The sequence below is a fragment of the Plecotus auritus genome (genome assembly GCF_963455305.1).
Source record: "Plecotus auritus genome assembly, chromosome: 5".
NCBI classification, from domain to species: Eukaryota; Metazoa; Chordata; class Mammalia; order Chiroptera; family Vespertilionidae; genus Plecotus; species Plecotus auritus.
Window position 1 is genome coordinate 186,157,905 of NC_137776.1, and position 24,741 is coordinate 186,182,645.

Genomic DNA, 24,741 nt, shown 5'->3' on the forward strand with positions numbered 1-24,741 from the left:
CCCCAGGCGCAGACGGCACAGGACAGAGGCCCGGGCAGGCCTGCCTCTGCAGTCCCTCCGCCCGGAGTCACGGACATCACACCTCAGTCCTTCCTCCAGAGACTCCTTCCCTTTAATGCTCAGCCCCATTCCCACAGCCCCCTCGCCCCCACAGCCCCATTCCCACAGCCCCCTCGCCCCCACAGCCCCATTCCCACAGCCCCCTCGCCCCCACAGCCCCCACAGCCCCCTCGCCCCCACAGCCCCCACAGCCCCCACAGCCTCCTCGCCTCTCACAGCCCCCACAGCCCCCTCGCCCCCACAGCCCCCTCGCCCCCACAGCCCCATTCCCACAGCCCCCACAGCCCCCTCGCCCCCACAGCCCCCACAGCCCCCTCGCCCCCCACAGCACCCTGTGCCCACAGCCCCCACAGCTCCCCGCTGGAGTTAGAACACAGCTGCATCCCAGACCCAAAATAACCCGCCCAAGCAGCACGTGCTGATGCGGATCCGGGTCCTGGCCGCCTAGCAGGCAAAGAAGTCGGGGAAGATGCTGTCCACCTCGTCCCGGAAGGCCAGGCTGGGGCAGCCCACATCCCAGCCCCACGGCTCCAGGGGGCCGTCCGGGGTCTCCTGGGCGCTGGGCTCAGGGTCCGCCAGGAAGCCCGGCTCCGTCCTGTCCAGCGGGCTCCCGGCCGGGGCCCCAGAGGGGGCACCACTGTCTCTGCCCTCGGGGGACCCTGGAGAGGACAGGGCAGGTCAGCAGGGCAGCAGGCACCCAGCCCGGCAAGCCAGAGCCGGCGGGCAGCGGGCAGAGAAGGCCCACCCCTGCCCGCTGCCCTGCACCCCCTCAGAAGCCCTTTGCCCACCTATGAGGTGGGACCACGAGGGGCCAGGGCTGACGCTGGGCCCACACTTGCCGGCCCCGCTCAGGGCCCAGGAGGACCCGTGGGGCCGGACTGAGGTGGCGTTTCCTTCACACCAAATCCTGCACACTCCGCCCAGCGTGCCCTCGTGCCCTCCTGGGGACATCTAGACAGAGGGTACCGAGGCCGACACACAGGACACACACCCAGCCCCAGCTGCACACACACACTCACACACACTCACACACACACCCAGCCCCAGCTGCACTCACACACACACTCACACACACTCACACACACTCACAGTCACACACACACACTCACACACACACTCACACACTCACAGACACACACACACACTCACACACACTCACAGACACACACACACTCACACACACTCACACACACACCCAGCCCCAGCCACACACACACTCTCACAGACACACACACACTCACACACACTCACACACACACCCAGCCCCAGCCGCACACACACACTCACACACTCACACACACACACTCACAGACACACACTCACACACACTCACACAGTCACACATTCACGCACACTCACACTCAGCCGCACTCATACACACTCACACACTCACAGACACACAGTCACACATTCATGCACACTCACGCACACATGCTCACACACTCAGTCACACTCACAGATTCACGCTCACATGCTCACACTCACACACACTCACGCTCACGCTCGCTCTCTCACAGACACTCCCACAGGCACCGTCCCCTGCTCCAGCACAGGAGACCCAGGAGCTCAGACACAGGGACCTGGTGTCACTCTGCAGGCGGGGCCTGGTCACCCTCCCACCATCCCAGCCCCGGTCAGGGGGGCCGAGGCCCACAGCCGGCCCAGATCGGGGAAGGCGGCCGCCCGCGTCCCCACTCACCCAGCCACCACTTGGGACTGGCACTCAGCAGCAAGGACGGCTCGTCCTCCACTCCACACGTGGGCACGGACCTGGTGGCAAGGAGACCCCACCCTGAGTGCCCCAGGTAACCTGTGTCCTCTGACCTCAAGGAAGGGCTTGGCCCTGAAAGGCGGCTGCAGGTCCAGTGACTAGGGGCTCGCACCCTCCCGCCCAGCACCAGCACAGGAGCCCGCTGGCTCAGGAGAGCCCCCGCCCTGCCCCACCCCGCCCCACGCTCAGCTGTGCCACCAGCACCAGCCCATCAGCCCAGAGAAGACCATTAGTCAGAGGAGAGTGTTTTCAAAAACACGTCAGAAGCCACAGGGCCCAGCCTGGCAGACCTGGGCCTGGGCTGCACACACAGTGAGGGAGTGAGGGGAGCACCTTCCCACAACAGGCCTTGGGGGTGCACACACAGGCAGACGCATGCAGGCAGGCACAAATGTGCACACACAGGCAGGTGCACGCGGCCGGGCACACACACATGTGCACACACAGGCAGGTGCACGCGGCCGGGCACACACACATGTGCACACACAGGCAGGCGCACGTGGGCAGGCTCACATGTGCACACATGGGTAGACACACATGTGCACACACAGGCTGTGCATATGGGCAGGCACACATGCAGGCACACATGTGCACACACAGGCAGGCAGACACACATGTGCACACACAGGCAGTGCACACACAGGCAGTGCACATGGGCAGACACACACCGGCAGGCACACACGGGCACACGCCCGCCGGGGGCCCACCTGGTGCCGGGCATTGCAGCCTGGGTGGTCTCCTCTGTCAGGGGCCCAGCCAGGCCCAGGCAGCTCTGAGCCTCTTCGCTCACCAGCGGGGAGGTCGGCTGCCAGGAGCAGGGAGGCCAGGCGGGGGGCGGCTTCAGGACCTGGGAGGGACTCGGGCCTGGGGTCCAGGGTGCCAGACCGGAGGTCCCTATGAGAAAAGTGAAGGGTGGGTCAGCCTTCCCCCCTCAGGGAGCAGCCCTCCCCTGAAGACCTCAGCCCCTGCCCGCTGAGCCCTGCCCAGGACGGGGGCTCCGAGCAGAGGCAGGCAGGTAACCAGGAGACGGTGAATGCCCAGAGGGAGGTGCCTGACGCCTGAGGCCAGGGAGGCTTCCTGGAGGCGGTGCCCACCTGGCCTCAGGCCAGCCTGTGGGGCTCGGACCTGGAGACGCAGTGCTGCTGCAGCCTCCCCTCCATGTGCCCGCAACCCCTGACCTGGGGCACCACCCTCACAGCAGCTCCCTGGGTGCGGCCTCTACACCCTCGTGTCCTATGTGTGGGTCCTGGTGGCCCCCATCTGTCCACCGCAGACCCACCCCCCTCAGTGGGCACACTCAGGTCTCGCCTCCCGTGACACTGGGGCACAGTGACACACGGCAAACGCATGTGGGCAGCTTAAGTGCTGCCACCAGCAGCCACGGTCCAAAGAGTGACAGACAGCTGGGCAGGGTCCAGTGTGAGGGGGACGCAGGCCTCAGGGGCACCCCATGGGCTTGTGGGGGGGGGGGCGGGCAGGGAACAAAGGCCCCATGTGGGGGAGGGAACAGCCTGGGGTCCATGACTCACCCCTACAGAACAGAGAAGCCAGTCCCACCGCCAAGAGCTGGCAGAGTGGGGGCTGCTCTTGGGGAGCCGGACACAGGGGTGAGAGGGTACAGCAAGTCCATGCCCCCACACTTTCTGGGGGACCTGGAACCATGCTTGTGCCCAGTCACACTCACCAGGGAGGACTGCTGGCCTGTCCAGCGCCTCGGCCACCCCGGTGGGGGCCTCGCCCTGGTCCACACCCATGGTCACACCGCTGGGGGCGTCCTGCGGCCTGGGTGGGGCAAAGACAGGGGTCTCTGAACAGCCTGCACCCACAGCCCCGGGGGCTCCAGCCGGGCAGGGAGGGGCACTCACACGGTCCCGGGTGCTCCCGTCCCGGCGCCGGGTGCGTCTGCTGGGGTCTGACCCAGCTGCCACTGGTGCCAGTCCTCCTCGGTGGGGCCGAGAACCTGACACGGAAATCAACGCGAAAATCACCACGGACGTGGTCACCGGGAAACCACAGGGACAGTGGGCTGCCCTGCCCCGGGGCCACCCTGAGCACAGACCCTGGTCCTCAGCCCGGGGCCCGGAGGAGGCTGGAGGGGCCGGGAGGTGGAGGCCGTGCCCACCAGGGGCCTCAGGGCAATGGGACTCTTCCTCCTTGCTGACACCACGGGCGGGGGCCACAGTGCCGCGCCCACAGGAGGTGCGATGCCTGTGGGATGTGCACGGAGGAGACGCCGGGAATAAGAGCCGCCCCCGTGGGCTGACCGGCGCCCGCACACTCACAGCCTGCTGCTCCCCGCTGGGCAGCACGGTGCCCGCCATCCGGAGGAACTGGACGGACATCTCCAGGACGGAGGCCATGTCCTCACGCCGGCCGTCGAACCGGGGCAGGAGGGCCCGCAGGCGCTCACAGCTCAGGGAGATCCGCTTCCTGCCTCCGGACAAGCCACAGACGACGCCCGTGGGCCTGCCCGCATGGGCCAGGAGAGAGGGCTGCCGCCACCAGCCCCTCACAGCAGCCCCCGGGCCACTCGGAGGGAAGGACACAGGCTGCCCCCCCCCCTCCGCCCCGCCCCCCAGTCCCAGTCCTTCAGGATCTCTGTCTGGGCTTCCCCTGCCCAGGTGGACCCGCCCTGCCCAGGGGTGTGGGAGGAGCTGGGCCTGCAGGAGGCAGCGCAGCAATGACTCTCTTATCGTTGATGTTTCTCTCTCGCTCTCCCCTCCTCTGAAATCAGTAAAATGTATATATTTAAAGAGAGATGCTCAGGCTCCAGGTCACAGAGGGGCTCCCTGCGGCCTGCCCACCCCCTCCCCTGCCAACGTCCCCGCCCGGGCAGATGCCACGACCTGTCCCAGGTGCGGAATTTGGTTGCACCCCCCCGCCCCCCCATTTAGAAGGCACCGGCCCACCCCTCCTCCCACCGCCCACCTGCGCTCCCTCTCGCTGAGCACGTTCCGGGGGAGGCAGCAAGCGGGACGCCCCGCCACCGCAGGGGTCCGGACTGGACTGGAGCCCCCACCTGGGTCCTTGCCGGGGAAACGGGCTCCCGGGGAAGAGCTGCTGCTGAGGAGAGTGAACAGCTCCAGGTTCTGCGAACCCCGAGAACGCTACTGCGACCCCCCAGAACGCCACCGCAAACCCCCAGAACGCCACCGCCGTGAACCCCCAGAACGCCACCGCAAAGTCCCAAAACGCCACCACAAACCCCAAGAATGCCACTGTGAACCCCGAGAACGCCACCGGGGCCCAGACGAGGTAATGGAGGTGGGGGGCAGGTGGAGGACAGGCCTGGGGGGCCCAGGAACATGGCCTACGCCCCCTCCCTCCCTGCCCACTCCCGCCGGGGGTCCGTGGGGGGCTCTGCCCAAGGTGAGCAGGGCTGGGCGGAAGCGCGGGGCACAGGGAACCCCAAGCAGTCTTGGGCACCCCCAGGCACCTCACCACCCCAGCCCCCAATTCCTCACCAGCATGCCGGGGGGATGGGGACTCGGGGGGCACTGGGCTGGGGGCCTCGGGACGCCATGGCCATGAGCTCACAGCTGCACCTCAGGCCTGCGCTCCGCCAGCCCCGCCCACCCACGTGCGCTACCCACGTGCGCTGCCCACGTGCGCCCGCCCCCAGCACCTGGCGCTGCCCACACGCCCCAGCGGTGCGCCAGGGGAGGGGGGGTTCCTGCTCCCCCTCTTCCCCCGATGAGACCACTTCCCCCTCGGGTGCGGTCTCCCCCTCACCCCCCCCAGGTGCCCCCAGGTGACAGGCCCGGGCGGGATGCTGGCTGTTTGGAGGCTGAGCCCTGCCCTCCAGGAGTCGCCAGCCGGTGCGGGGAGGAGGTGGGGAGGGGGCGGGGGCAGGTGGGGAGGAGGACGGAGGGCAGGTGGGGAGGAGGACGGAGGGCAGGTGGGGAGGACGAGGGGCAGGGAGGAGGACGGAGGGCAGGTGGGAAGGAGGACGGAGGGCAGGTGGGGAGGACGGGGGGCAGGGAGGAGGACGGGGGGCAGGTGGGGAGGACGGGGGGCAGATGGGGAGGACGCGGGGCAGGTGGGGAGGACGCGGGGCAGGGGGAGGCTGGTCTGAGAACTGTTTCGCCAAGACCCAGGGGTCTCCAGGGCCGGTCAGGGGCGAGGTGGACGCGACCCACCGGACCCCGCCCCCGCCCAGCCCGCCCGACGCCACCGCGATTCCCGGCGCGACCGGCAGGGGGCGCGCGCGGTCTGGAGCCCGAGCCCGACCCCAACGCGCTCCCCACCCCTTAAGCGGAGAGAAAAGTGTTGATTTCGGGGCCCAACGAAGGAGGAAGTCGCCTGTCGCTCCGACTGGCTTCTCCCTCGGCTCTGGGTCCGAGCCGCCGCCGGCCGCGTGATGGGCCCCGACAGGGCGCGCAGCCCGGGGGGCGTCCGCAGGGGGGCGCGGGCGGGGGCGCGCGGCGGGGGCCACACCAACCGGACCTTCGTGTTCGATGACGGCCGATGCGCCCCCAGGTACAGTCGGCTGCGCCCTTCCCCCGCGCGGGGCCCGGGTCTGGGCAGCGCCACCCCCCAACCCTCCCACCCCAGGACCCTCATCCCCAAGGTCCCCACGTCCAGGGCCAGGACCGCGAGCGCCTGCCGCCGACCACCGTGGGGAGCGCGCGTCCCTCTGGCCTCCGGCGAGGCGGGCAGTTACATCCTTGACCAGCAGGTGCCCCGGCGGCGGCGTCGGTCTGTCTGCGTTCTGAAGGCGAAGTGGCCGGAGCGCGGCCATGTTAGATGCGGGGCTGTGTCTCTCGGGTGCGGGGAGGTGTGGACCCCGCGCGCTGGAGCCTGTGCTGCGCCCGCGGGGGTGGGGGAGCGCCCCTCCCCGCCCCCGCCTCGGGCAGAGCCTGGGGAGGGCCGCGTGGGAGTGGCAGCGCTGTGCCCAAGGGGCAAGGGTACCCCACATAGAAGCGGGGTTTCAAGGGCGTCCCTTCCCAGGAGGAGCCCTGATTGGGGTGGGGGTCAGGGAGAGGGCGGGGTCATGGTCTCCAGTGGCTGATTTTCATCCGGGACTTCCCTTCCGCTGGTCCATCTGCTCATCGTGGGGAGAGGGTGAGCTGACAGGGGCTTCCTAGCGGCCTGGGGGCCGGCCTTCCCTGTGCCCTGTCGGGGATGTCCTGCACCTCAAGTGACAGGCTCAGAGGGCACAGCGCTCTGGAGGGGCCAGGAAGAGGGGGCGCTGCCTCTGCCCTGTCCTGCCCGCCCCTGCCCTGTGCCAGGAGCCAGCCCCCAGGTGACCACGGCCTGCCCCTGTCTGTGCCCCGGACCCCAGCTGGGTGGAGCCCTGTCCCTGGGTCCGGCTTGGCGGGGCTGCTCTGAGGCCAGAGGTGGTGGCAAGGGTGCCTGAAAGGCGGGCGCCTGGTGTGAGGCCGGGGCTGCCACTGACCGCCCAGCCTGCGGACTCGGGCTCCCCTGTGTGACGTGCAGGTGGAGGGGGGTCCTTCAGGGCTGTTTCTGGTGGGGACCAGGCTTGGGAGGGAGCGTTTCCAGCCACGTGTCAAAGGTCGGGGTGGTCCTTCTTCAGGGCAGCACTGCCTGGCACCGGTGGGGCGCAGGGGGGACAGCCTGGGGAGGAGTGCATGCTGGGAGAGCAGGCTGTCCCTGTGGGTCACCCCTCCTGCTCAGGGACAGGCCCCCCTGCCAGGGGACAGCCCTCCTCCTCCAGGTGCTGCTGCGGCAGAGGGAACAGTGTCCCCGCCCCAGGCTCTGCCCAGCAGGCTCTCCAGGGCCCCCCAGAGCACTGGCCCCGGCTCGGGGTCAGCACTGCCCAGCAGCGTGGCTTAGGCCTGTGCTCGGTCACTACGCACCTCTGAGCAGCTACCGTGGGTCTGGCCAGGGGGTGGGCACTCGGGCAGCTTCAGCCAGAGCACGGGGCGCAGCCCGAGGACGGACGGGACGAGGGTCCAGGCACCAGGGGGAGTGCTGGCCCTGTGACTGGACGTGACCCTGCCAGCGCCCGAGGGGCTCTGCCCAGAGGCGGGCTCAGGTGGGCGGGTGGGGGGCAGCCCGTGGGCCCGAGGAAGGTCAGGGGTGGTGACGGGCCCCATGCCCACGCCCGAGTCCTGGTGTCCACGCTGCTGCCGGCCCTCCCCCCGCCCCCCCCCCCTTGTTCTCCGGGCCAGCTTGGCTCCCTGCGGAAGCTGCTAGAAGCGTCAGTTCTGATGACTACAGTTTGAATCCGCTCAGCGATGCGTCTGAGCTTCCCCCTGGGACCTGTTGCCTCTCTGAGGTGGGGTGAGCGCCAGAGCCCTTCCCGGAGGCACCGCGCCCCGGCTGCGGCTCTTCACACGGAAAGGAAGCGCCTCGCTCTGTGCCGTGGGCAGAGGGACACTCGGCAGCTTCCCGGTGGCGGGGGCGCTGCGCCCAGCAGGAGACCGCCCCCCTCAGTGACACGCCGTGTCCTCGGGACCCTTCTGGACGCTGGGCAGGACAGGTGAGCTGTGCACACGCACACACGTGTGCACGGCTCCACACTTGCCCACTGCACAGGCACACCCACATACGTGTACACCAACACACATGTGCATGCATACCCGTGTGCACACATACACATGGCCACACATGCACACACGTGCACACGCTCTCACCCCCAGTTCCTCTGTCAATCATGGCTCTCCAGACTCCTGGGAAAATTTGACCCGAGAGGGAACGTTTTGAGAATGCGTCTTGGGAGAGGGACTGGTCCCGCAGCCACAGGGGTGTCCCTCAGTCACACGCCGGGTCCTGGACGGTCAGTCTGAGCGTTACACACAACCTGGGCTCCTAGGAGTTTGGGGGACACTTTCTCACGACGCCACCTGCCAGGCTGAGGAGCAGGCCCTCCCCCCAGGCCCACCCAGGGACCCGTGACCCTTGGGGCTTTGTCCCATCCCATAACACAAGTCACACACCGCCCGTCGCCGTGTCGCACTGTGACTGGGACGTGGCCTTTAACCCCCCGCTGCCCTCCGCACGGAGGTCACGGAGCAGAGGGGATGGTCTGTGCATCGTCCGCGAGCCGGTGGCCCAGAGAGGCCCCCGCTGGCTGGTGCTCCTTCCGGGCGGAGCTGTGTTTGGGGTTGTCCTGCACTTCCGGGCGTGTGCACAGCCTCCGGGACCTGCTGGTTCATGGCGCGGCGCGGTCCTGGGTGAGCGGCCGTCAGGGCGGGGGGCGGCCTTACACGGCTGATGACGGGGTCCCACGTGGAGGCTGCCGATCACAAGCCGCTGTGACGCAGAACGGGTACGCGGCTCTCGGGGAGGACGTCACGTTGTGGCCGCTCGGCTCTGCTCCTTGCTGGCCAGGGCGGTGGGGAGGCTGTCACGTGAACGGGGGTTTATGTTTCCATCCTCCCCAAAGCTGGCGCCCGCCCCTCTCTTGCTGCCGCCGTCTTTCACGCCGGATCGGCGGTGTGGTGGCGGGACCCTGACCGTGAAGGCCCCTGCCGACACGCCCTCCCGTCTACCGCTGCTCCTGTCTCTCCCCGGGGCTGTTCCCCACTTTGGGGCTGTGGTGGGTCCCCTTTGAGCTCACAGAAGGTCCCAGGGCTCCTGCCCGAGGCCAGGCCGGTCCTTCATCTCCCTGTGCCTGCATTTCCTATCAGCAAATGGGGCCGCCATGCCCACCCACCCCTGAGACCTCGTGAGCCCCTGTGTATCAGCCCGCAGGACGTGTTGCTGACGCGTCCCCCCACTGCCCCTTCTGACGTCCCCAGTGCCTCTCCCTGCGCCCTTTCTTGCCCCCCCACCCCTCCCCAGGTTTCCACGGCCGAGGCCAGCCCCTCCTGGTTTCGCTCACACCCACCTCCACTGTTCCTGCAAATGTTTGCTCGTCGGTATGAATTTTGGAAACAGTCTGTCCGGTTTTGAGGAGACCGACGGCCGTGTGTTGACGGGCGCTGATGAACACGGTCTGCAGCCCCCGGAACGGGCTCGCCTCCGTGGGTGCCGGGTTCCCGCCGGGCACGCGGGGTGGGCTCCTGGAATGTCCGGGTCGGCGTGGGCTCCTCCCCCACGCTGCCTGGAGCGGGCCCTCCTTGAACGAGGCTCCAGGCTCGGCCACGCTGTCCGATGCTCTCGTTAGTTCTGATGGCGTCTCAGAGGGTTCTCTGGGGTTTTCTGGGTGAACGATCGTGCCGGCTGCACACAGTTAGAGCCCGTTTCTCGCCGATGCAGCGCTCGCTGCTCTCTCCTTCGTCAGTGCCCCGGCCGACACCCCCCTGGCGGGGGTGGGGGTCCCCAACTTGAGTGGGAAGGCCGCCCCGTTTCTCCAGAGGTGTGATGTCTGCCAAGGTTCCTGGTAGGTTCCTCGATTAAATGCGTCTCCCTGGGCCCTGGCTGGTGTTGCTCAGTGGTTAGTGTGTTGGTGTGAGCGCTGAAGAGTCGTGGGTTCGATTCCCAGTCAAGGGCACGTACCTCCGTTGCAGGCTTGACCGCTAGCCCCGATCAGGGTGCATGCGGGCGGCATCCGGTTGATGTGTCTCTCCCACATCGATGTTTCTCTTTCTGTGTCTCTCCCCCTCCCTCCCACTCCCTCTAAAAGTTCATGGAAAAATATCCTCAGGGGAGGATAAACAAGCAAAACGAACCGACACAGGCCCAGCCATTGTGGCTCAGCGGTTGAGCCGTCGTCCCAGGCACCAATAGGTAACGGGTTCGATTCCCAGTCAGGGCACAAGCCCGGGTTGAGGGCTCCATCCCCAGTAGGTGATGTGCAGGAGGCAGCTGATCCGTGATTCCCTCTCATCGATGTTCCTGTCTCTCTCCCGCTCCCCTCCCCTCTAAAATTAATAAAAACACATATCTACATGTATAAAAGCCTGAGAGACCTAATGACCAGTCGCTGTCATGCGCCCTGACCACCAGGAGCTGCCTCCTGGCCGGCCAACCTCCCACAGCCCTGCCCCCTGGCCGGCCAACCTCCCACAGCCCTGCCCCCTGGCCGGCCAGCCTCCCACAGCCCTGCCCCCTGGCCGGCCAGCCTCCCACAGCCCTGCCCCCTGGTCGGCCAGCCTCCCACAGCCCTGCCCCCTGGCCGGCCAGCCTCCCACAGCCCTGACCCCTGGCTGGCCAGCCTCCCACAGCCCCGGGTCTCTGCACATTGAAAGGAAATTAATTAGAAGGTGGCCGGTGGGGCGGGACTGGGTGAGATGGGCCGGATACTCCCTGGAGCCAACCTCCTGTGGTCCCTCCTCGGCCAGCTGCACCTGGGACGGCACTGGGGTTCAAAGGGCGTGGAGTGAGCGGGGTCCCTCCGGCAGGTGGGGTCCCTCAGCCTGGCCTGTGGGGATCAGGTCAAAACCAGCTCTCTGACATCCCTTGAGGGGTCCCAGATTGCGAGAGGGCGGTTCTCAGGTGATGCACCCCGGAATTGAGCTCCCTCCTCTCTGGTTCTGGGGTGCGTCACCCGAGAGCCGCGGCTGCCAAGTCACTGCAGCTTGGCAGCTCCTGCGTGGAGCGTCTGCCCCCTGGTGGTCAGTGCATGTCATAGCTACTGGTCGGACAGTCACTTAGCCTTTTACATATATAGACTAGAGGCCCGGTGCATGAAATTCATGCACGGGGGTGGGAAGGTGTGTCCCTCAGCCCAGCCTGCACCCTCTCCAATCTGGGATCCCTCTCACAATCCAGGACTGCTGGCTCCCAACCGCTCACCTGCCTGCCTGTCTGATTGCCCCTAACTGCTTCTGCCTGCCAGCCTGATCACCCCCTAACCACTCCCCTGCCATCCTGATCGACGCCTAACTGCTCTCCTGCCGGCCTGATTGCCCCTAACTGCCCTCCCCTGCAGGCCTGGTCCCCCCCAACTGTCCTCTCCTGCTGGCCTGGGTCCCCCACAACTGCCCTCTTCTGCAGGCCTGTTTGCCCCCAACTTCCCTCCCCTGCAGGCCTGGTCCCCCACAACTGCCCTCCCCTGCTGGCCTGGTTGCCCCTAACTGCTCTCCCCTGCAGGCCTGGTCCCCCCCAACTGCCCTCACCTGCAGGCCTGGTCCCCCCCAACTGCCCTCCCCTGCTAGCCTGATTGCCCACAACTGCCCTTCCCTGCTGGCCATCTTGTGGCGGTCATCTTGTGTCCACATGGGGGCGGCCATCGTATGTGTTGGAGTGATGGTCAATTTGCATATTACTCTTTTATTAGATAGGATTTTAAAAGTGACATGGATTAAGCGCTCACGTGCCGGGCACAGCACCCAGCACCCTGCACTGACCAGCTCATTGCTTGCTCTCCATCACCCGTAAGGATTGGAGCGTCAGGACCTTTGCTACACAAGGGGACAGGGCTCAGAGAGGTGACGTGGCCTCCCAGGGCACCCAGCATGGCTGAAGGGACAGGACTGAGCCTTGCTCCAATTGGCTGGACAGGACCTCACTTGCTCCCTGAGCTTGGTGGGTGTGGGCCTGTGGCCCTGAGGGTCCCCAAGAGGAGCAGGGGCTCCCCGGCCTTGCCTGGGAGGGGGGCTGCCCTGTCCACTTACCTGGGCTCTGGCTCAGGGGCAGGAGTCCACATCTCGGCTCCACACCTGGCCCTGTGGGGGAGCAAGGACCGGAAGGTGGTGCCTTCCTGACCCAAAGCACCGATTCCTTGTAGAGCTGGGCCGCCCCCTGGTGCAGCCACCACCCAGGACGAGACTCCCTCGGGGACCCCCCTGAGTCACGCAGGAGGAGGGAGTGGGAGGGAGATGAGGGCGTAGACTGCGAGGTGACCCCCGTGTCGGGGACCCCGTGCCAGGGTCCTGTTCTCACACCACCTGGACCATCTCAGCTTCTGCAGGGACAGACCCCCACCCCCCCGCAGCCTCCGCCCAGGCTCCCCCCAGGATGCCCCAACTCTGTCAGTGACACGGGCCTTTGGGCTCCGGGAGAGGCTTGACCCGATCCCAGGGATGAGGCTGATGAGCAGCTGCTCACGGCCCCCCCAACGCCGGGCACCGTGCCAGGAGACCCGGGGCCTGCCCTCGGCCAGGACAACAAACGGTCACAGGGCTTTCAGCTCTGCAGGGACAGGCAGGGGGCCAGGAGGTCTGCAGGGCGTCTGCTCCCACCCTGAGCTCGCTCGGATGTGCAGTGTCATAGTCACACCCGGGGGCGGAGGGGCAGTGCGCCCTGGGCCTTCTCAGGCCACATTCCAGGGCTGGGGGCTGGGCCCCGACTCCCAGATCCTCCCTTCCCTGTGTCCCCCTGAAGCCAACCGAGGTCCCACCCTCTGAGGTCTCCCACCGTCCCTGCCCCCCTGCCCGTCTGGGCTTAGAGGCAGAGAGAGAGACCCCAAAGCAGTTCCGGGGGGCTGTGGGCGGGGCCGTGCGGGGGGCGGGCCCTGAGGGGCTTTCAGCTCAGAGGGGGCTGAGCATTGACCTATGAACCAGGAGGTCACGGTTCCATTCCCGGGTTGCGGCCCCCATCCCCAGTGTGGGGCGTGCAGGAGGCAGCTGATCCGTGATTCTCTCGCTCATGTTTCTCCCTCCCTCTCCCTTCCTCTCTGAAATCAATAAAAACACATTTAAAACAACAAGGAAGGGGGGCTTTCGGCGAAAAAGGAGCAAACCCAAACAAACACAGCCCCCAGCTCCGACTGCGAGGCTCCCCGCGGCCCGCGGCTTGTGACCAGGGAACAGCGAGCACGCTGATGCAATTAGGAAAATGTTATTTCCCAGCGCTGCCAGCTCCTCGGGGCTGGGCCCGTGACCCGGGAGAGCAGCTTCGTTCGGGCTGGATGGTCCTAGACGGCCGTGGGATGGGGGTGCCCACACCTGCGTGCCGCCGGCCTGGGGTGCGGGGGGCCAGGGACAGGCCCTGGGTGGGGCCCCTGCGAAGGTGCCTGCCCCTCCCGGCTTAAGGAGAGGAAGGTTTCCAAGCACCCCCCCCCCCCTCGGGCTCCAGGTGAGTGGCCCTCACTCGGCCTCTGGGCACAGCTGCCTGCAGTTTTCCGGCCGAGGCGCTGAGTGTGGTCAGCAGACCCCTGCACCTGCCGGAGGCTGAGGTGGCCCCCTGGTCCCCCCGCTGCCCCAGGCCTTAGGGGGACAGCTTGATGGGGTGGAGAAGCCCTCACCCCCAGCTGGTCCTGCCTCCCTGGGAGGCAGGGAGAAGGGCCAGGAGGCCCCACCAGCGTCACCCCCACTGAAGGCCACAGCTGATGGACGTGCTTCCCTCCGGGGTCCCGCGTCCTCCCCACAGCACTGGCTGGGGCTGAGGGCAGCACCGAGGGGTGGCCCGGCTGGGCTCACCTGAACGGCCAGCTGATGCCAGAGGCTGCTGGGTGGGGCCAGGATCTCTGGGGTCGCACCTGAGCCTCCCACTCACCAACGGCCCGGCCTCCACATGCCCATCGGTGCCCTGGACATGAGCGTCCCCATGGCATTTATTAATGGGGGTGCAGCTGCTGTGGCAGGGGGCCGAGGTCCAGGGCGTTGGGGGCTGGGAGCTGGTGGCCCCTGTGCCCACCGGGTGCGTGTGGGTGACTGTAGCCAAAACTCACTTTGATGTGGGGATGGGGGGCAGGGAAGGTATAGGAGCCCCGAAGACAGAGGCAAGGACCCCAAAGGCTGCAGACCACAAGGCCCCTCCCCCATCCCACCCCCTGCCAGGTCTCCGCTCAGGTGACTGAGGTGGGGGTCTCTGTGACCCTGGCCCAGAGGGGTCCACCTTCCCCAGGGGCGCCCCTCCCAGGCTCTGATCCCACCTGAGTTGCTGGGTTCCTGGGAGTTCCACGGACCAGGGCCTCGGCCCCCTGCTCACTCCCACCCCCGCAGCCTGTGGAGAGGAGAGGAGAGGAGAGGAGAGGGAGGTCTTTGGGGCGCAGGCGGGTGCTCTGGACCCTGAGGAAGCTGAGCAGGCAGCCTTGGCGTAGGCTGGGGGGAGGGCGTGCATGGCGTGGTGGGCACCCAGGGGTGGCACGAGCACCTGCCCCTGCGTTGATGGTGACAAACCTCACCCACGCGCTGGAGGAGGCGCTTTGGCGGGAGGGAGCCCAGCAGGTGTGGTGGGCACAGTGGCCAGGGCCTGGCAAGGCTGCACTGCTTGGCCAGGCGAGGGGGTGGGGTGGGGGTCAGGCTCCTGGGATGGGAGGGGGTGGGCGGGGTCTGTGCAGGAAAGGGATTCTGCTCGCCTGGGTCGGTGCGCCCCACGGGTAGGGCAGGGAGGGAGGGAGGCTGCCCTGGGCGGGCTGGTGGGTGGGGGTGGTGCTGTGCAGAGGTGGGTGGGCCGGGACTGCCAGGCAGGGGGGCCGTGCGGGGGTGGGGGTGGGGCTGCGGGGGGGGGTGGGGTGTTGGCGTGGGGCGCCAGGGGCCGCGCGGGGCAGCTGGATCCGGCGGCTCCGGGCACAGGAGCGCGCTGCACGCGCTGAGGGAGCTGCTGTGTCCGCAGGCAGCCCGGCGCCGGGGACGTTGGCCGCGGGGACCGCGTGCTGCCGGACACCGCCGGCCTCAGGATGAGCGACCTGGACTCCGAGGTGCTGCCCCTGCCGCCGCGGTACCGCTTCCGGGACCTGCTGCTGGGGGACCAGGCCCTGCAGAGCGAGGACAGGTAGGCGGGTCTGCGCGCGTGTCCCGGAGCGCGGAGGGCGCTGTCCGAGGTGCTGGAGGCCGAGGGCGCTGCAACTTTCCGGATGAAGTTTCGGGCAGGGGGCGGGGGCGCCTCCGGGGTCAGCTCCCAGCACCCCCAGTCCCGCGCGCACTCAGCTCATTTGGGGACCCGGGCCGGAAGCACCCCGCGGCTGAGCCTTGCAGGATGGCGAGCGCGGGCGGCGATCGTTTATTATTAATGAGGGACCGTGTCCTTCAAGCTCACGCTGTGGTCGCTCCTGGGCAGAAACAAGCAAATGCACTGAGTCTCTTGTAAGGGACTCCAGGACGGGGACGGCTCCTGCGCGGAGGGGGGACGGCTCCTGCGCGGAGGGGGGACGGCTCCTGCGCGGAGGAGGCCTGGGAGGATGTCTCCTCCCCACACGGCTGTCTCTGTCTCGGGTAAACTAGCTCCGCGCTGTGGGTCCCGGGAGGCGCTGACGCCTGCAGGGGAGGCGGTGCGAGGACTCCCGCGGGGCTGGGCCCTGCGGTTTGGATGGGAACACTTTCCTCGCAGGGTGTTGGGGAGGGCGAGGGGGCCGTGTCTGAACCCGCAGTCCCCCCAACAGTGCAGTTATTCAAGCAAGAGCACAGGGTACCTGAGGTCGAGAACCGTCAGCGTGCAAGCTGACCCGGGAGTGGCCCCGGGAAGGGTGCAGCTGGGAAAACATGGCAGCGAGGGAGGTGGGCCTGCGGGGCCGTGCCTGCGAGGACCGTGGCCCAGGAGCTGCTGGAGCGCCTGGCAGCCCTCACGTGACGGGCAGTCACACTCCCAAGTAGGTCAGGAGGAGTGCTGGCGAGTGTCTTCCCAGAGAATCGAGGAATCGGGGTCCAGCCAGGTTGGGCCTTGTTGGGCTGAGCGCTGCCATCACAGCTAGGCGGGGGGCTGGGTTGGCTGGAGTGTCACCCATGCCCTGGGGGGTTACGGGTTCGATTCCCGGTCAGGGCACAGACCTAGGTTACGGGCTCCATTCCCAGTCAGGGCACAGACCTAGGTTACGGGATCGATTCCTGGTCAGGGCACAGACCTAGGTTACGGGATCGATTCCTGGTCAGGGCACAGACCTAGGTTGCGGGTTTCGATTCCTGGTCAGGGCACAGACCTAGGTTACGGGCTCGATTGCTGGTCGGGGCACAGACCTAGGTTACGGGATCGATTCCTGGTCAGGGCACAGACCTAGGTTGCGGGTTTCGATTCCTGGTCAGGGCACAGACCTAGGTTGTGGGCTCGATTCCTGGTCAGGGCACAGACCTAGGTTACGGGATCGATTCCTGGTCAGGGCACAGACCTAGGTTGTGGGTTTCGATCCCCAGTCGGGGCACGAGGTACCAGAGGCAACCGATGGGTATTTCTCTCTCTCTTTTCTCTCTAAAGTCAATAAATAATAATAATAATAATAATAATGATGATGAATAGACCCACCAGGAGCACGTGGTCCAGGGGAGATTTGGTTTGACTCCCCGCATGGGGATGGGGGGTTGGTGGGGGGGGACTGTGGACGACCCGTCCTCAGGGATGGGGCAGGGCTGGGGCTTCCCTCAGCCGAGCAGGTGAGCTCAGAGTCTCCCTGAGTCAGCACCAGCCCCGGGGCCTGTGCCGCTGGGACGCGGTCGATGATGAAAACAGCAGCCGAGTCTCCCAGCGTCCTGCAGGGGCCTCTGGTGTCTCGATAAACGCCAGGGACTCCGGCTGGTGGAATCGGAGTGGCAGCCCTCCGTGGTCAGGAGTGGGTGGCGTGGATCTGCTGGGAGGGAAGTGCCCGGCCCGGGGAGAGGGGCTGGCGCTGTCCCAGACCCTGTGGTGTGGGGTTGCTCACTGTGGTGACACATATAAAAGGTGAGTTGTATCTCGAGGGACACTCACCACTATCTCATTCCAGATAATTCCATCACCCCCGCCAGACAGGGCCTCGTACCCAGCAGTCCCTCCTCCCCCCCGCCCAGCCTCGAAGGGGCTGTGGGGCCCAGCGGGGCCTCTCCTTCCCTCACTGCCCAGGGCCCCATCGCCAGTGTATCCGTTCTGGAACCTTCTTTGCCCGAGCACCGTGGTGTCACCGTGGCCGGGCTGCCAGTCAGGCCTGCCTCCTCTCTCAAACCCCGTGTTCACAGGCTGTGCACCCGGGCAGTGCGGGAAGCCGGGATGGGGTCCCGGGGGTCCTGAGGTCACCTGAGCCCCATGGGTAAGGACACACAGGTGGAGGCTCTCGTTGGGTTCTGAGTGGATTCCCCAACCTCAGGGGGAGGAGGGACAGGGGCAGCTGTGGGAGGCCCCCTCAGGGGTGCCTGTGACTTGGGCCCCCAGAGCCTCCTGGCCTCCTCGCCCTCAGCCCGCTCATCCTCCATCCTTGTGTCCTCCCTCTCACCTCTGCCAGGCTGCCCCTGCCCCCTCCACACCCTCCCCTCAGATTCCTGCCCAGCATGCCCTCCCCCCCCCCCCGCAGCTGCAGCCCCTGCTACACCCCAAGGCAGGCTTGACCTCGGCCCCACAGGCCGTGGGTGAGCAGGCGGCAGGGCTGAGGGCTTGCTGTTCTCCAGGGAAATGAAGCCACAGCCATGAGTCACCGCAGCCGCTCACGCATGGCCTTGGGGGGAGGGCGGGCTCGGCCTGCGTGGGTGAAGGAGGCTCTGCTGCTGCTCAGGGCCCCCTCTCCGGGAGCCGGCGGGGAGGTGGGCAGAGCCCGAGCCCGCCCCCTTCCAGGGCAGCTGAGGGCCGGGCCAGGGCTCGGGGCAGCCGGTTTGTTGGTTTGTTCGGACAGCTCCCCTGGGCAGCGCCCACCTCCCGTGTGCCTGGACGCCCGAGCGTGGGCACCAGGGTCCTGGAGACAAACTCGGGGTCACAGGGCCTCCCCCACAGTTAGGGGGGTGCAGACCCAGCCAGGCTGTGAGACCTTCTCCAGGGGAGGTGACAGCCCACCCCCAAAGGCGGCTCCGATGAGGCTGAGGGGTGCGAAGGGGCTTCGTCATGGTGCGTGCCCCTCGCCTGCCCCTGGTCTGCGACGTGGGCTCGAGGCTTCAGTCCCTCTCCCCCCTCCCCCCGAAGACGCCATGGGGCGGGGCGGGCTCTGGGCAGCGAGGTGGGGGGCATGGCTGCCACACCACAGGCTCATCCCCCACGAGGAAGAGAATGAGTAGAGGCTGGGGTGGGAGCCACGGGTGAGCAGAGAGGCCCTGCCAGCTGGCGCCTCCGGCCAGCCAGCCCAGGACCCGCTGCTCTCCACAGCTGCCTGCCCGCGGGCACCCGGCCCAGCTGCCCAAAAGGTCTCAATGCCACAGCCGGAGACCATGGCAGGCTCTGGGCCCGTCACTCCCAGGCCCGGCGGGCGGGGGCGGGGGGGGCAGTGAGGACCATCGGGCCCAGGCTCCAGGCTCTGCGGGGCTGGGGCCCCCTTCCTCTGTGCCCCGAGCTCCGCCGAGATCACAGGACGGAGCTCCTGACGCGTTTCTCTGGATTGAGCAACACCAGATACTGTTTCACACAAGCCGAGAGCGGACAGGCAGGCCTGCGGTGGGGCCAGGGCCTGGGGCCGCGAGGACAGACCCCTGCCTGGCCCAGCGGGAGCAGCTGTGGAACACGGTGGCTTCCCCTCACCTCGTCCCTGCAGCCTGGGGTGTGCCCGCCCCCCCAGGCCCCTCCTACCACTGAGCGAGGTGGGCCAGGCTGCCCCTGGGTTCCAGGCGGGTGAGGAGCAAGCAGGCTCCGCCCCGGGATGAGGCCCCCAATGAGGGGTGGGGAGCACCTCCAGGGACAGCCTGTGCCAAAGCCACTCACCTGTGGTTAATACTGCACACCGCTGAGCTGGGCGGGGCTGCACGGCCACCCCAGATGATTGGCGGGGAGTTAGAACCTGCCCCCCATCCCCGGTCCAAGTGCTGTGGTCGCCCCTTCCTTCCCTCCAGCCTCAGGCCCACGCCTGCTCCCCTCAGGGCCTGCCTGGGTTTGTCCGCCCTGTCCTGGCACCTTCCCGTCTTGTCCCCGTTCCAGCCAATCCTCCGCCCACTCAGGCCGCCTGGACATGGTGGGGGCCTTGTCTGCTCACTGGTGCAGGGCCCAGGACTGTCCCCAGGGCCAGAGAGCGCAAGACCTTGTGTGTGTGTGGGGGTGTGGGTGTGTGTGGGGGGGTGACTGTCAGCTGGGAGGGGTGATGAGGGAGGAGCTGGGCTGTGGGGGAGCCAGGGCAGGGGTGCTCCGAGCAGCACGGGCAGGAGAGAGGCCTGACCCAGGGGTGAGGGCAATGGGACCGGGTGCAGTGGGAACAGGGAGGGCACACCCAGCTGAGTGGGGACGGTGGTGTGTTAGGGGCTGTGGAGGTGAGAGAGGGACAGGGAGCTGCTGGGGTGGGGGTGAGGGCCGCAGGTGGGTTTAGGGAAGTGTGTCCCCCCTGGTGGGGTCGGGGACCCCACACTCCTCCCTGGCCCGAGCCTTGTACGTGTGACACAAGGGCACTGGCACCGTGGAGGGGGGCCGAGGGGCCGGGACCTGCCCCCAACCCGTGCCAGCCAGGCTGAGGGGCTGTGGCTGGGGCTGCGTCATCGCAAACCGTGGCCCTTGGGGGAGCTTCAGGGTGACACGGGGGTGTTTTCTTTTTGGATTCCTCTCTCGGGACGGCGTGGGCCCCTGGAGCTGCATGGGCTCATGTCGGGGCGGGGGGTGGAACAGCGCCCCCAAAGGTGTCTGTGTCCTGACCTCCACCCCTGGACTGTGCAGATGTGACGAAGGGTCTTCAGATGGGAGATGGTCCCCGGCCACGTGGGTGGGACCCCTGCCACATTCGCAGTTCAGGACTCACCCCCAGAGCAGGGAGAGGTGTGTCTGTGGGTTTCGAGCCACTGAGTTCGTGGCCATTTGCCAGCATCGCCAGAGGAACTCATACACGTGTTCTGATCGTCTCTGACCGCGCCCCCGCCCCCGCCCCCGTCGGCCCTACTTGGGCCAGGAAGCCCCTTCAGCTGGAGTCGGTACTGTTCTTCCCGGCCTTCTCATTAAAGGCACTGCCGGCCCCCCACGGCCAAGCGGGGCATCGGGGACGTTCACACTGTTGGGCATGCGCCCTCCCCTCCCCCCCCGCCGCCCCCGTCCCCTCCAGGACTCCCATCGGCCCACACTGGCTCTGCCCACTACACACCACTCCCACCGCCCCCAGCCCTGGTCCCACCGTCCCCTTCCTGTCTGGGGGTGTCACTCCTCGGGGACCTCCTCCCAGCGGGTCCCACGGGATGGTCCCGTGGGACTGGCTTCTTCCGCGATGTCTGTGCGTCTCACTCCTGGTGCGGCCGCGTCCAGATGTCCTTCCCGTGCGGGGATGAACCACACGCCACCACACCCACGGCCCCTGTCCGCTGGGCACGTGGAGAACGAATCCCACCCCGCGTTTGCTCCCTCGCCCCTCGTCCCCATCTCAATTTCCGGGTGTCACCGCCTACCCCACCCTCACCCCAGCCCCGCCCCATGCCCTCCGCAGTGGCTGGCGGTCCTGCGCTCGGACCCGCCCTCCCCGCAGGCTGCTGTGCTGGGATGAGGCAGCACTTCCAGGACTAAGTGCTGGAGGGAAGGGCGGTGTCTCTGGGCCCCGCCCTGAGCACGCGGCCACGGGCTCCAGGTTGCCCACACTCTGCAGGGCGGGCAGTGCTGGGTCACCGGGGGCCTGGGCCGGGGCCCACAGGACCCGCCTTCCCGCTCCTTACAACCAGGCGCCACCGCCTCAGTCCCCACAGGGGGCTGCCCTCCCCCACCCACTGGAAACACTTGACTTTTTTAAAAATATGTTTTTATTGATCTCAGAAAGGAAGGGAGAGAGAGAGAGAAACAGAAACGTCCGTGATGAGAGAGAATCACGGATCGGCTGCCTCCTGCACACCCCACGCTGGGGACCGAGCCCACAACCCGGGCCTGTGCCCCGACCGGGAATGGACCCGTGACCCCCTGGTTCCTGGTTGGACGCTCAGCCACGGAGCCCCGCCGGCCGGGCCGTCAGCGGTAGTTTTCAGGAGCTCCGTCCATACTCCTGCCTCAGCCTGGACCTTAGACGCCTTCGGGACCTGAGGACGGACGGCAATTCTCAGACACCAGGACCTCGGGGGACAGGCCGAACGAGGAGCCTTCCCGCCGATGGGTGACCCGGGTGCCCCCGTGCTCTCACGGCGTCGCTGCCTGCACCTGGGGTCCCAATGGCTTTGAGCTGTGTGCTCATCGCAGGCTGTGCCCCAGCGGCCCCCCGACACTGCCGGTTCTGTCTTCCTGCCCCCGCTCCTCCGTGCCTGTCCCACCTGCTCGCCCCTCTCCCCCGGGGCAGGTGGGGTCTGGCCAGAGCAAACACCTCGTTCCTCTGGAGCAGACACAGGACGGGAGACCCAGGGGATGTTCCTGACTCAGCCAGGTCTGGGAGGGGCCTGGCTTCCTCCCACAAGCCTCCCACAGTGCCAGGCCCGGCTGGTTGGTGTGGCACAGGTGGGGTGAAGCAGCAGGCAGGCCGGGCAGGCTGAGCCTTCGGTCTGGCCGTCAGGAGGGCCTGGAGCCCTGGCAGCCGCCGAGGACAGCTGTGACCCTCAGAGTCCCCTTCTCCCACACCCACACCTGCCGGGCCTCGTCTGCGAAACGGCAGGACCTGGGCAGAGTGGACACGTGATGGGGCAGTGGCGAGGTGAGGCTCGGTCAGCCAGGAGTCCTTGCTCCACACCGTCTGCTCTCCGTCTCCTGGGGGCGCCACTTCCTCCGTTTCCCCACTTGCAAAACGGACAGCAGCGTGCCCTGTCTGTTGGAATTCATGTGCAGCGAGCTGGCCAGGGCCGTCCCCACAGGGTGTCCACAAAGAAGCTGCTCTGTCCCTGGGGGACTTGGGGGGGTAGGGAATGGGGAGGAGGCGGGACCCTGAGTGCCTGCAGGAGGGAGGACAGACAGACAGACAGAGATTTCCCACCAGGCGGAGGGGTGGGGGCTGGAAGGTGAGAGGGCTCGGGCAGGCCACCTTGAGAGCCACCTAGTCCCCAGCGCCCCCCCCCCCCTCCGCCCCGGCCCCAGCAACCCTGCCTGCGGAGGTGAGTGGCCAGGAGCCACCAGCTGTCACTCTTCCCTCTAGTCCCTCTCCAGGGCCTGCCTGTCGCTGTGACTATTGCTAAGAGCCCCAGCTGAGGCAGCCCCAGCTGAGGCAGCCCCGGGCTGAGACCCCTCCCACAGGGGCGTCCTTTGCGCGCGAGGGGGGGGGGGGTGGCGGAGGGCAGTGCACCTGGGCGCTCCGGCTCCCGGTGGGGGGGTGCATCTCCCCCAGTTTCCCAGGTTCCCCCCCAGGGCCGTTCCACTGCGGCAGCGGCGCGGGGAGGGCGAGGGGCGGTGCCAAGATGGTAGCGCCCGGCGCCGCCCCCGCCTGCCTCCCGCCTCCCGCCGCCCGTGCGCTCCCGCAGGATGGCGCGGGCCAAGCTGCCGCGCTCGCCTTCCGAGGGCAAGGCGGGCCCTGGGGGCGCCCCGGCCAGCGCCTCGGCCCCCGAGGAGCCGCACGGGCTCAGCCCGCTGCTGCCGGCCCGCGGCGGGGGCTCCGTGGGCAGCGACGTGGGCCAGAGGTAGGGGCGTGGGCCAGGGACCCCGCGCGCGCAGCGCTGCCGCCGGGAGGGGCTTTCCATGCAGCCGCTTGCGCCCTGCACGCGCTCCGCTGGGCTGCACGGTGCCTGCGGCCGCGGGAAGTGGGGGGGCTGGCGGCCTGGGTCTCCCCTGGAACCTCTACCCCAGCGCTCCGACCACCCCGAGTGTGTCCAGCCTGCCTTGGGGACCCTGTGAACCTGCTCTTAGAGGTTAACACAGCGGGCCTGCCGGTGAGACGAGGGGAGAAGGGACATGGGGGCCTGGCGGTGTGGCTGACGCTCAGTGGTCCCAGCTGGAGCCTTGTCCCATGGAGACCACACTCATGCTCACGTTGGTCTCAGCGGCCGCTTGGGGGAGGCCAGGCCGGCATCCGTGTCCCCGCTTCAGAGGTGAGCAGCCGAGGCCCAGGAGGCCCGGAGGCTGCGGGAGGCTGCCCAGCAGATGAGAGCTGGGCCTGGAGCCCGTGGCAGCCGGGGTGCAGGAAGCTGGTTCCCTGGGGGAGCCCGGCCAGGCAGGGGCAGTGCCCACCCCTCCCCGGCCCCTCTGAGTGCAGCGGGCAGAGGGCATCGTCCCATTTCACAGATGAGGGTGCTGAGGCTCCATCTGGGCCCTGGCACCAGCCAGCACCTCCTGGATCCCGTGGTGGGGGTGGAACGGAGATGAATCAGAGTCACCCTGGTGTCGGCAGAGAGGTGCAGGCTGGGCCGGGCAAGGAGAGCTTCCTGGGCTCGGGTGCTTCGGGGGGTCGGGGGGGGGGGCACCGGGTATCGGCAGAGAGGTGCAGGCTGGCCAGGCAGAGGGGGCCACCGGGCCAGCATCCGGGGAGGGGTGCCAGGCCTGTCAGGGCTGGGGTGGGGGTTGGCAGAGACGTGGCCTGGCAGATGGCAGGACCAAGGGTGCCCCTCCCACCTGGTCACAGGCTGCTGGGTCCTCCTCGCCTTCACACCCTGTTTCCTGGGCCTCCAATTCCCCTGAAGCGGCCAGCGGGCAGCCCTGGGCAGGAGGGAGGCGAGCACCGGTCAGGGCCCTGGGCACCGATTCCTCTCCTCTCCGTCCTCTTCCTGGCACCGTGGGGCAGTGATCCCACGGGCTCTGGGTACAGCCAGCCTGGCCCCTGAAGGGCCCGGCTCCCTGCACTCTCATCCCCTTCCCGCAGGGATGGCAGGTGCTGCCCGGGGCCACGTCTGAGCCCACAGAGCAGCATGTCGCTGGGGCGCCTCCTCCTCGAGGCAGCCTCCCACCGTGCCCCCCCCTCCCCACTGCCCCCAGTCCTGTGCTGACCCTTCCTGTGGGCAGCCTCCTCCCTCAATCCCCCAGCAGTCCCTGGGGGGTAGGGTCCTTATCAGCCTCTTTTTGCAAAGCAGAGTGGGAGCTGTCTGCAGCCCCCTGCAACCTGGTGTCCCACAGCCTGTGCCCCACAGCCTCCTGCAGCCTGGTACCCCTGAAGCCTGGTGCCCCACAGCCTGGCGCCCTGCAGCGTCCTCTCCCCCGGGTGGCATGCATGCTGGGGACAGGAGCAGTAGGGAGCCACGGCAGGTTCCTGAGCAGAGAGGACTTGCAGGGCTTTCCTTAGGAGCAGGGTCTGATGGAGCTTCCAGCATGACCCGAGCAGGAGAGGGGTGCCCTCTGTCTCAGGGCGCTGGTGGCCATGGCTCCTGCAGCTGCCCCGTCCTGCAGGCCTGGTGCCTTCTGCAGGCAGCCAGGGTCTCGGCTCGCTGGACCCCAGGTCCCCAGGGCAGCCCAGAGCCCCAGGAGGCCTCCCCACGGCTGTGAGCAGAGGGACGGAGTAGAGG

The 24,741-nt window shown here is 67.8% G+C and overlaps 2 protein-coding genes across 13 annotated transcripts in view; one reads left to right on the forward strand and one right to left on the reverse strand.

Annotated features, from left to right (window-relative positions):
- Positions 1-504: 504 nt before the first annotated feature.
- Positions 505-6,572, reverse strand: SOHLH1 (spermatogenesis and oogenesis specific basic helix-loop-helix 1; the record flags this gene model as incomplete). The annotated part of the gene is made up of 8 exons (XM_080668360.1): positions 505-719; positions 1,760-1,830; positions 2,539-2,725; positions 3,516-3,613; positions 3,697-3,791; positions 4,114-4,261; positions 4,760-4,920; positions 6,495-6,572. The coding sequence occupies 8 exons, from the start codon at positions 6,570-6,572 to the stop codon at positions 505-507; spliced, it is 1,053 nt and encodes a 350-aa protein (XP_080524486.1).
- The window catches only part of KCNT1 (potassium sodium-activated channel subfamily T member 1), a 49,180-nt gene continuing 30,664 nt past the window's right edge, over positions 6,226-24,741 (forward strand). For 6 of the 12 annotated variants that reach the window (XR_013960596.1, XR_013960597.1, XM_080668097.1 and 3 more), the window contains exon 1: positions 22,758-22,929. Coding sequence is in view for 10 of the 12 variants with exons in the window: in XM_080668097.1 (XP_080524223.1) it covers positions 22,775-22,929 (155 nt within the window). In the remaining 2 variants the exon portion in view is untranslated. Of the gene's footprint in view, positions 6,311-13,328; positions 13,700-15,106; positions 15,341-22,738; positions 22,930-24,741 lie in introns of those variants that run through there. The other 6 variants (XM_080668099.1, XM_080668105.1, XM_080668098.1 and 3 more) reach the window with 6 other exon arrangements.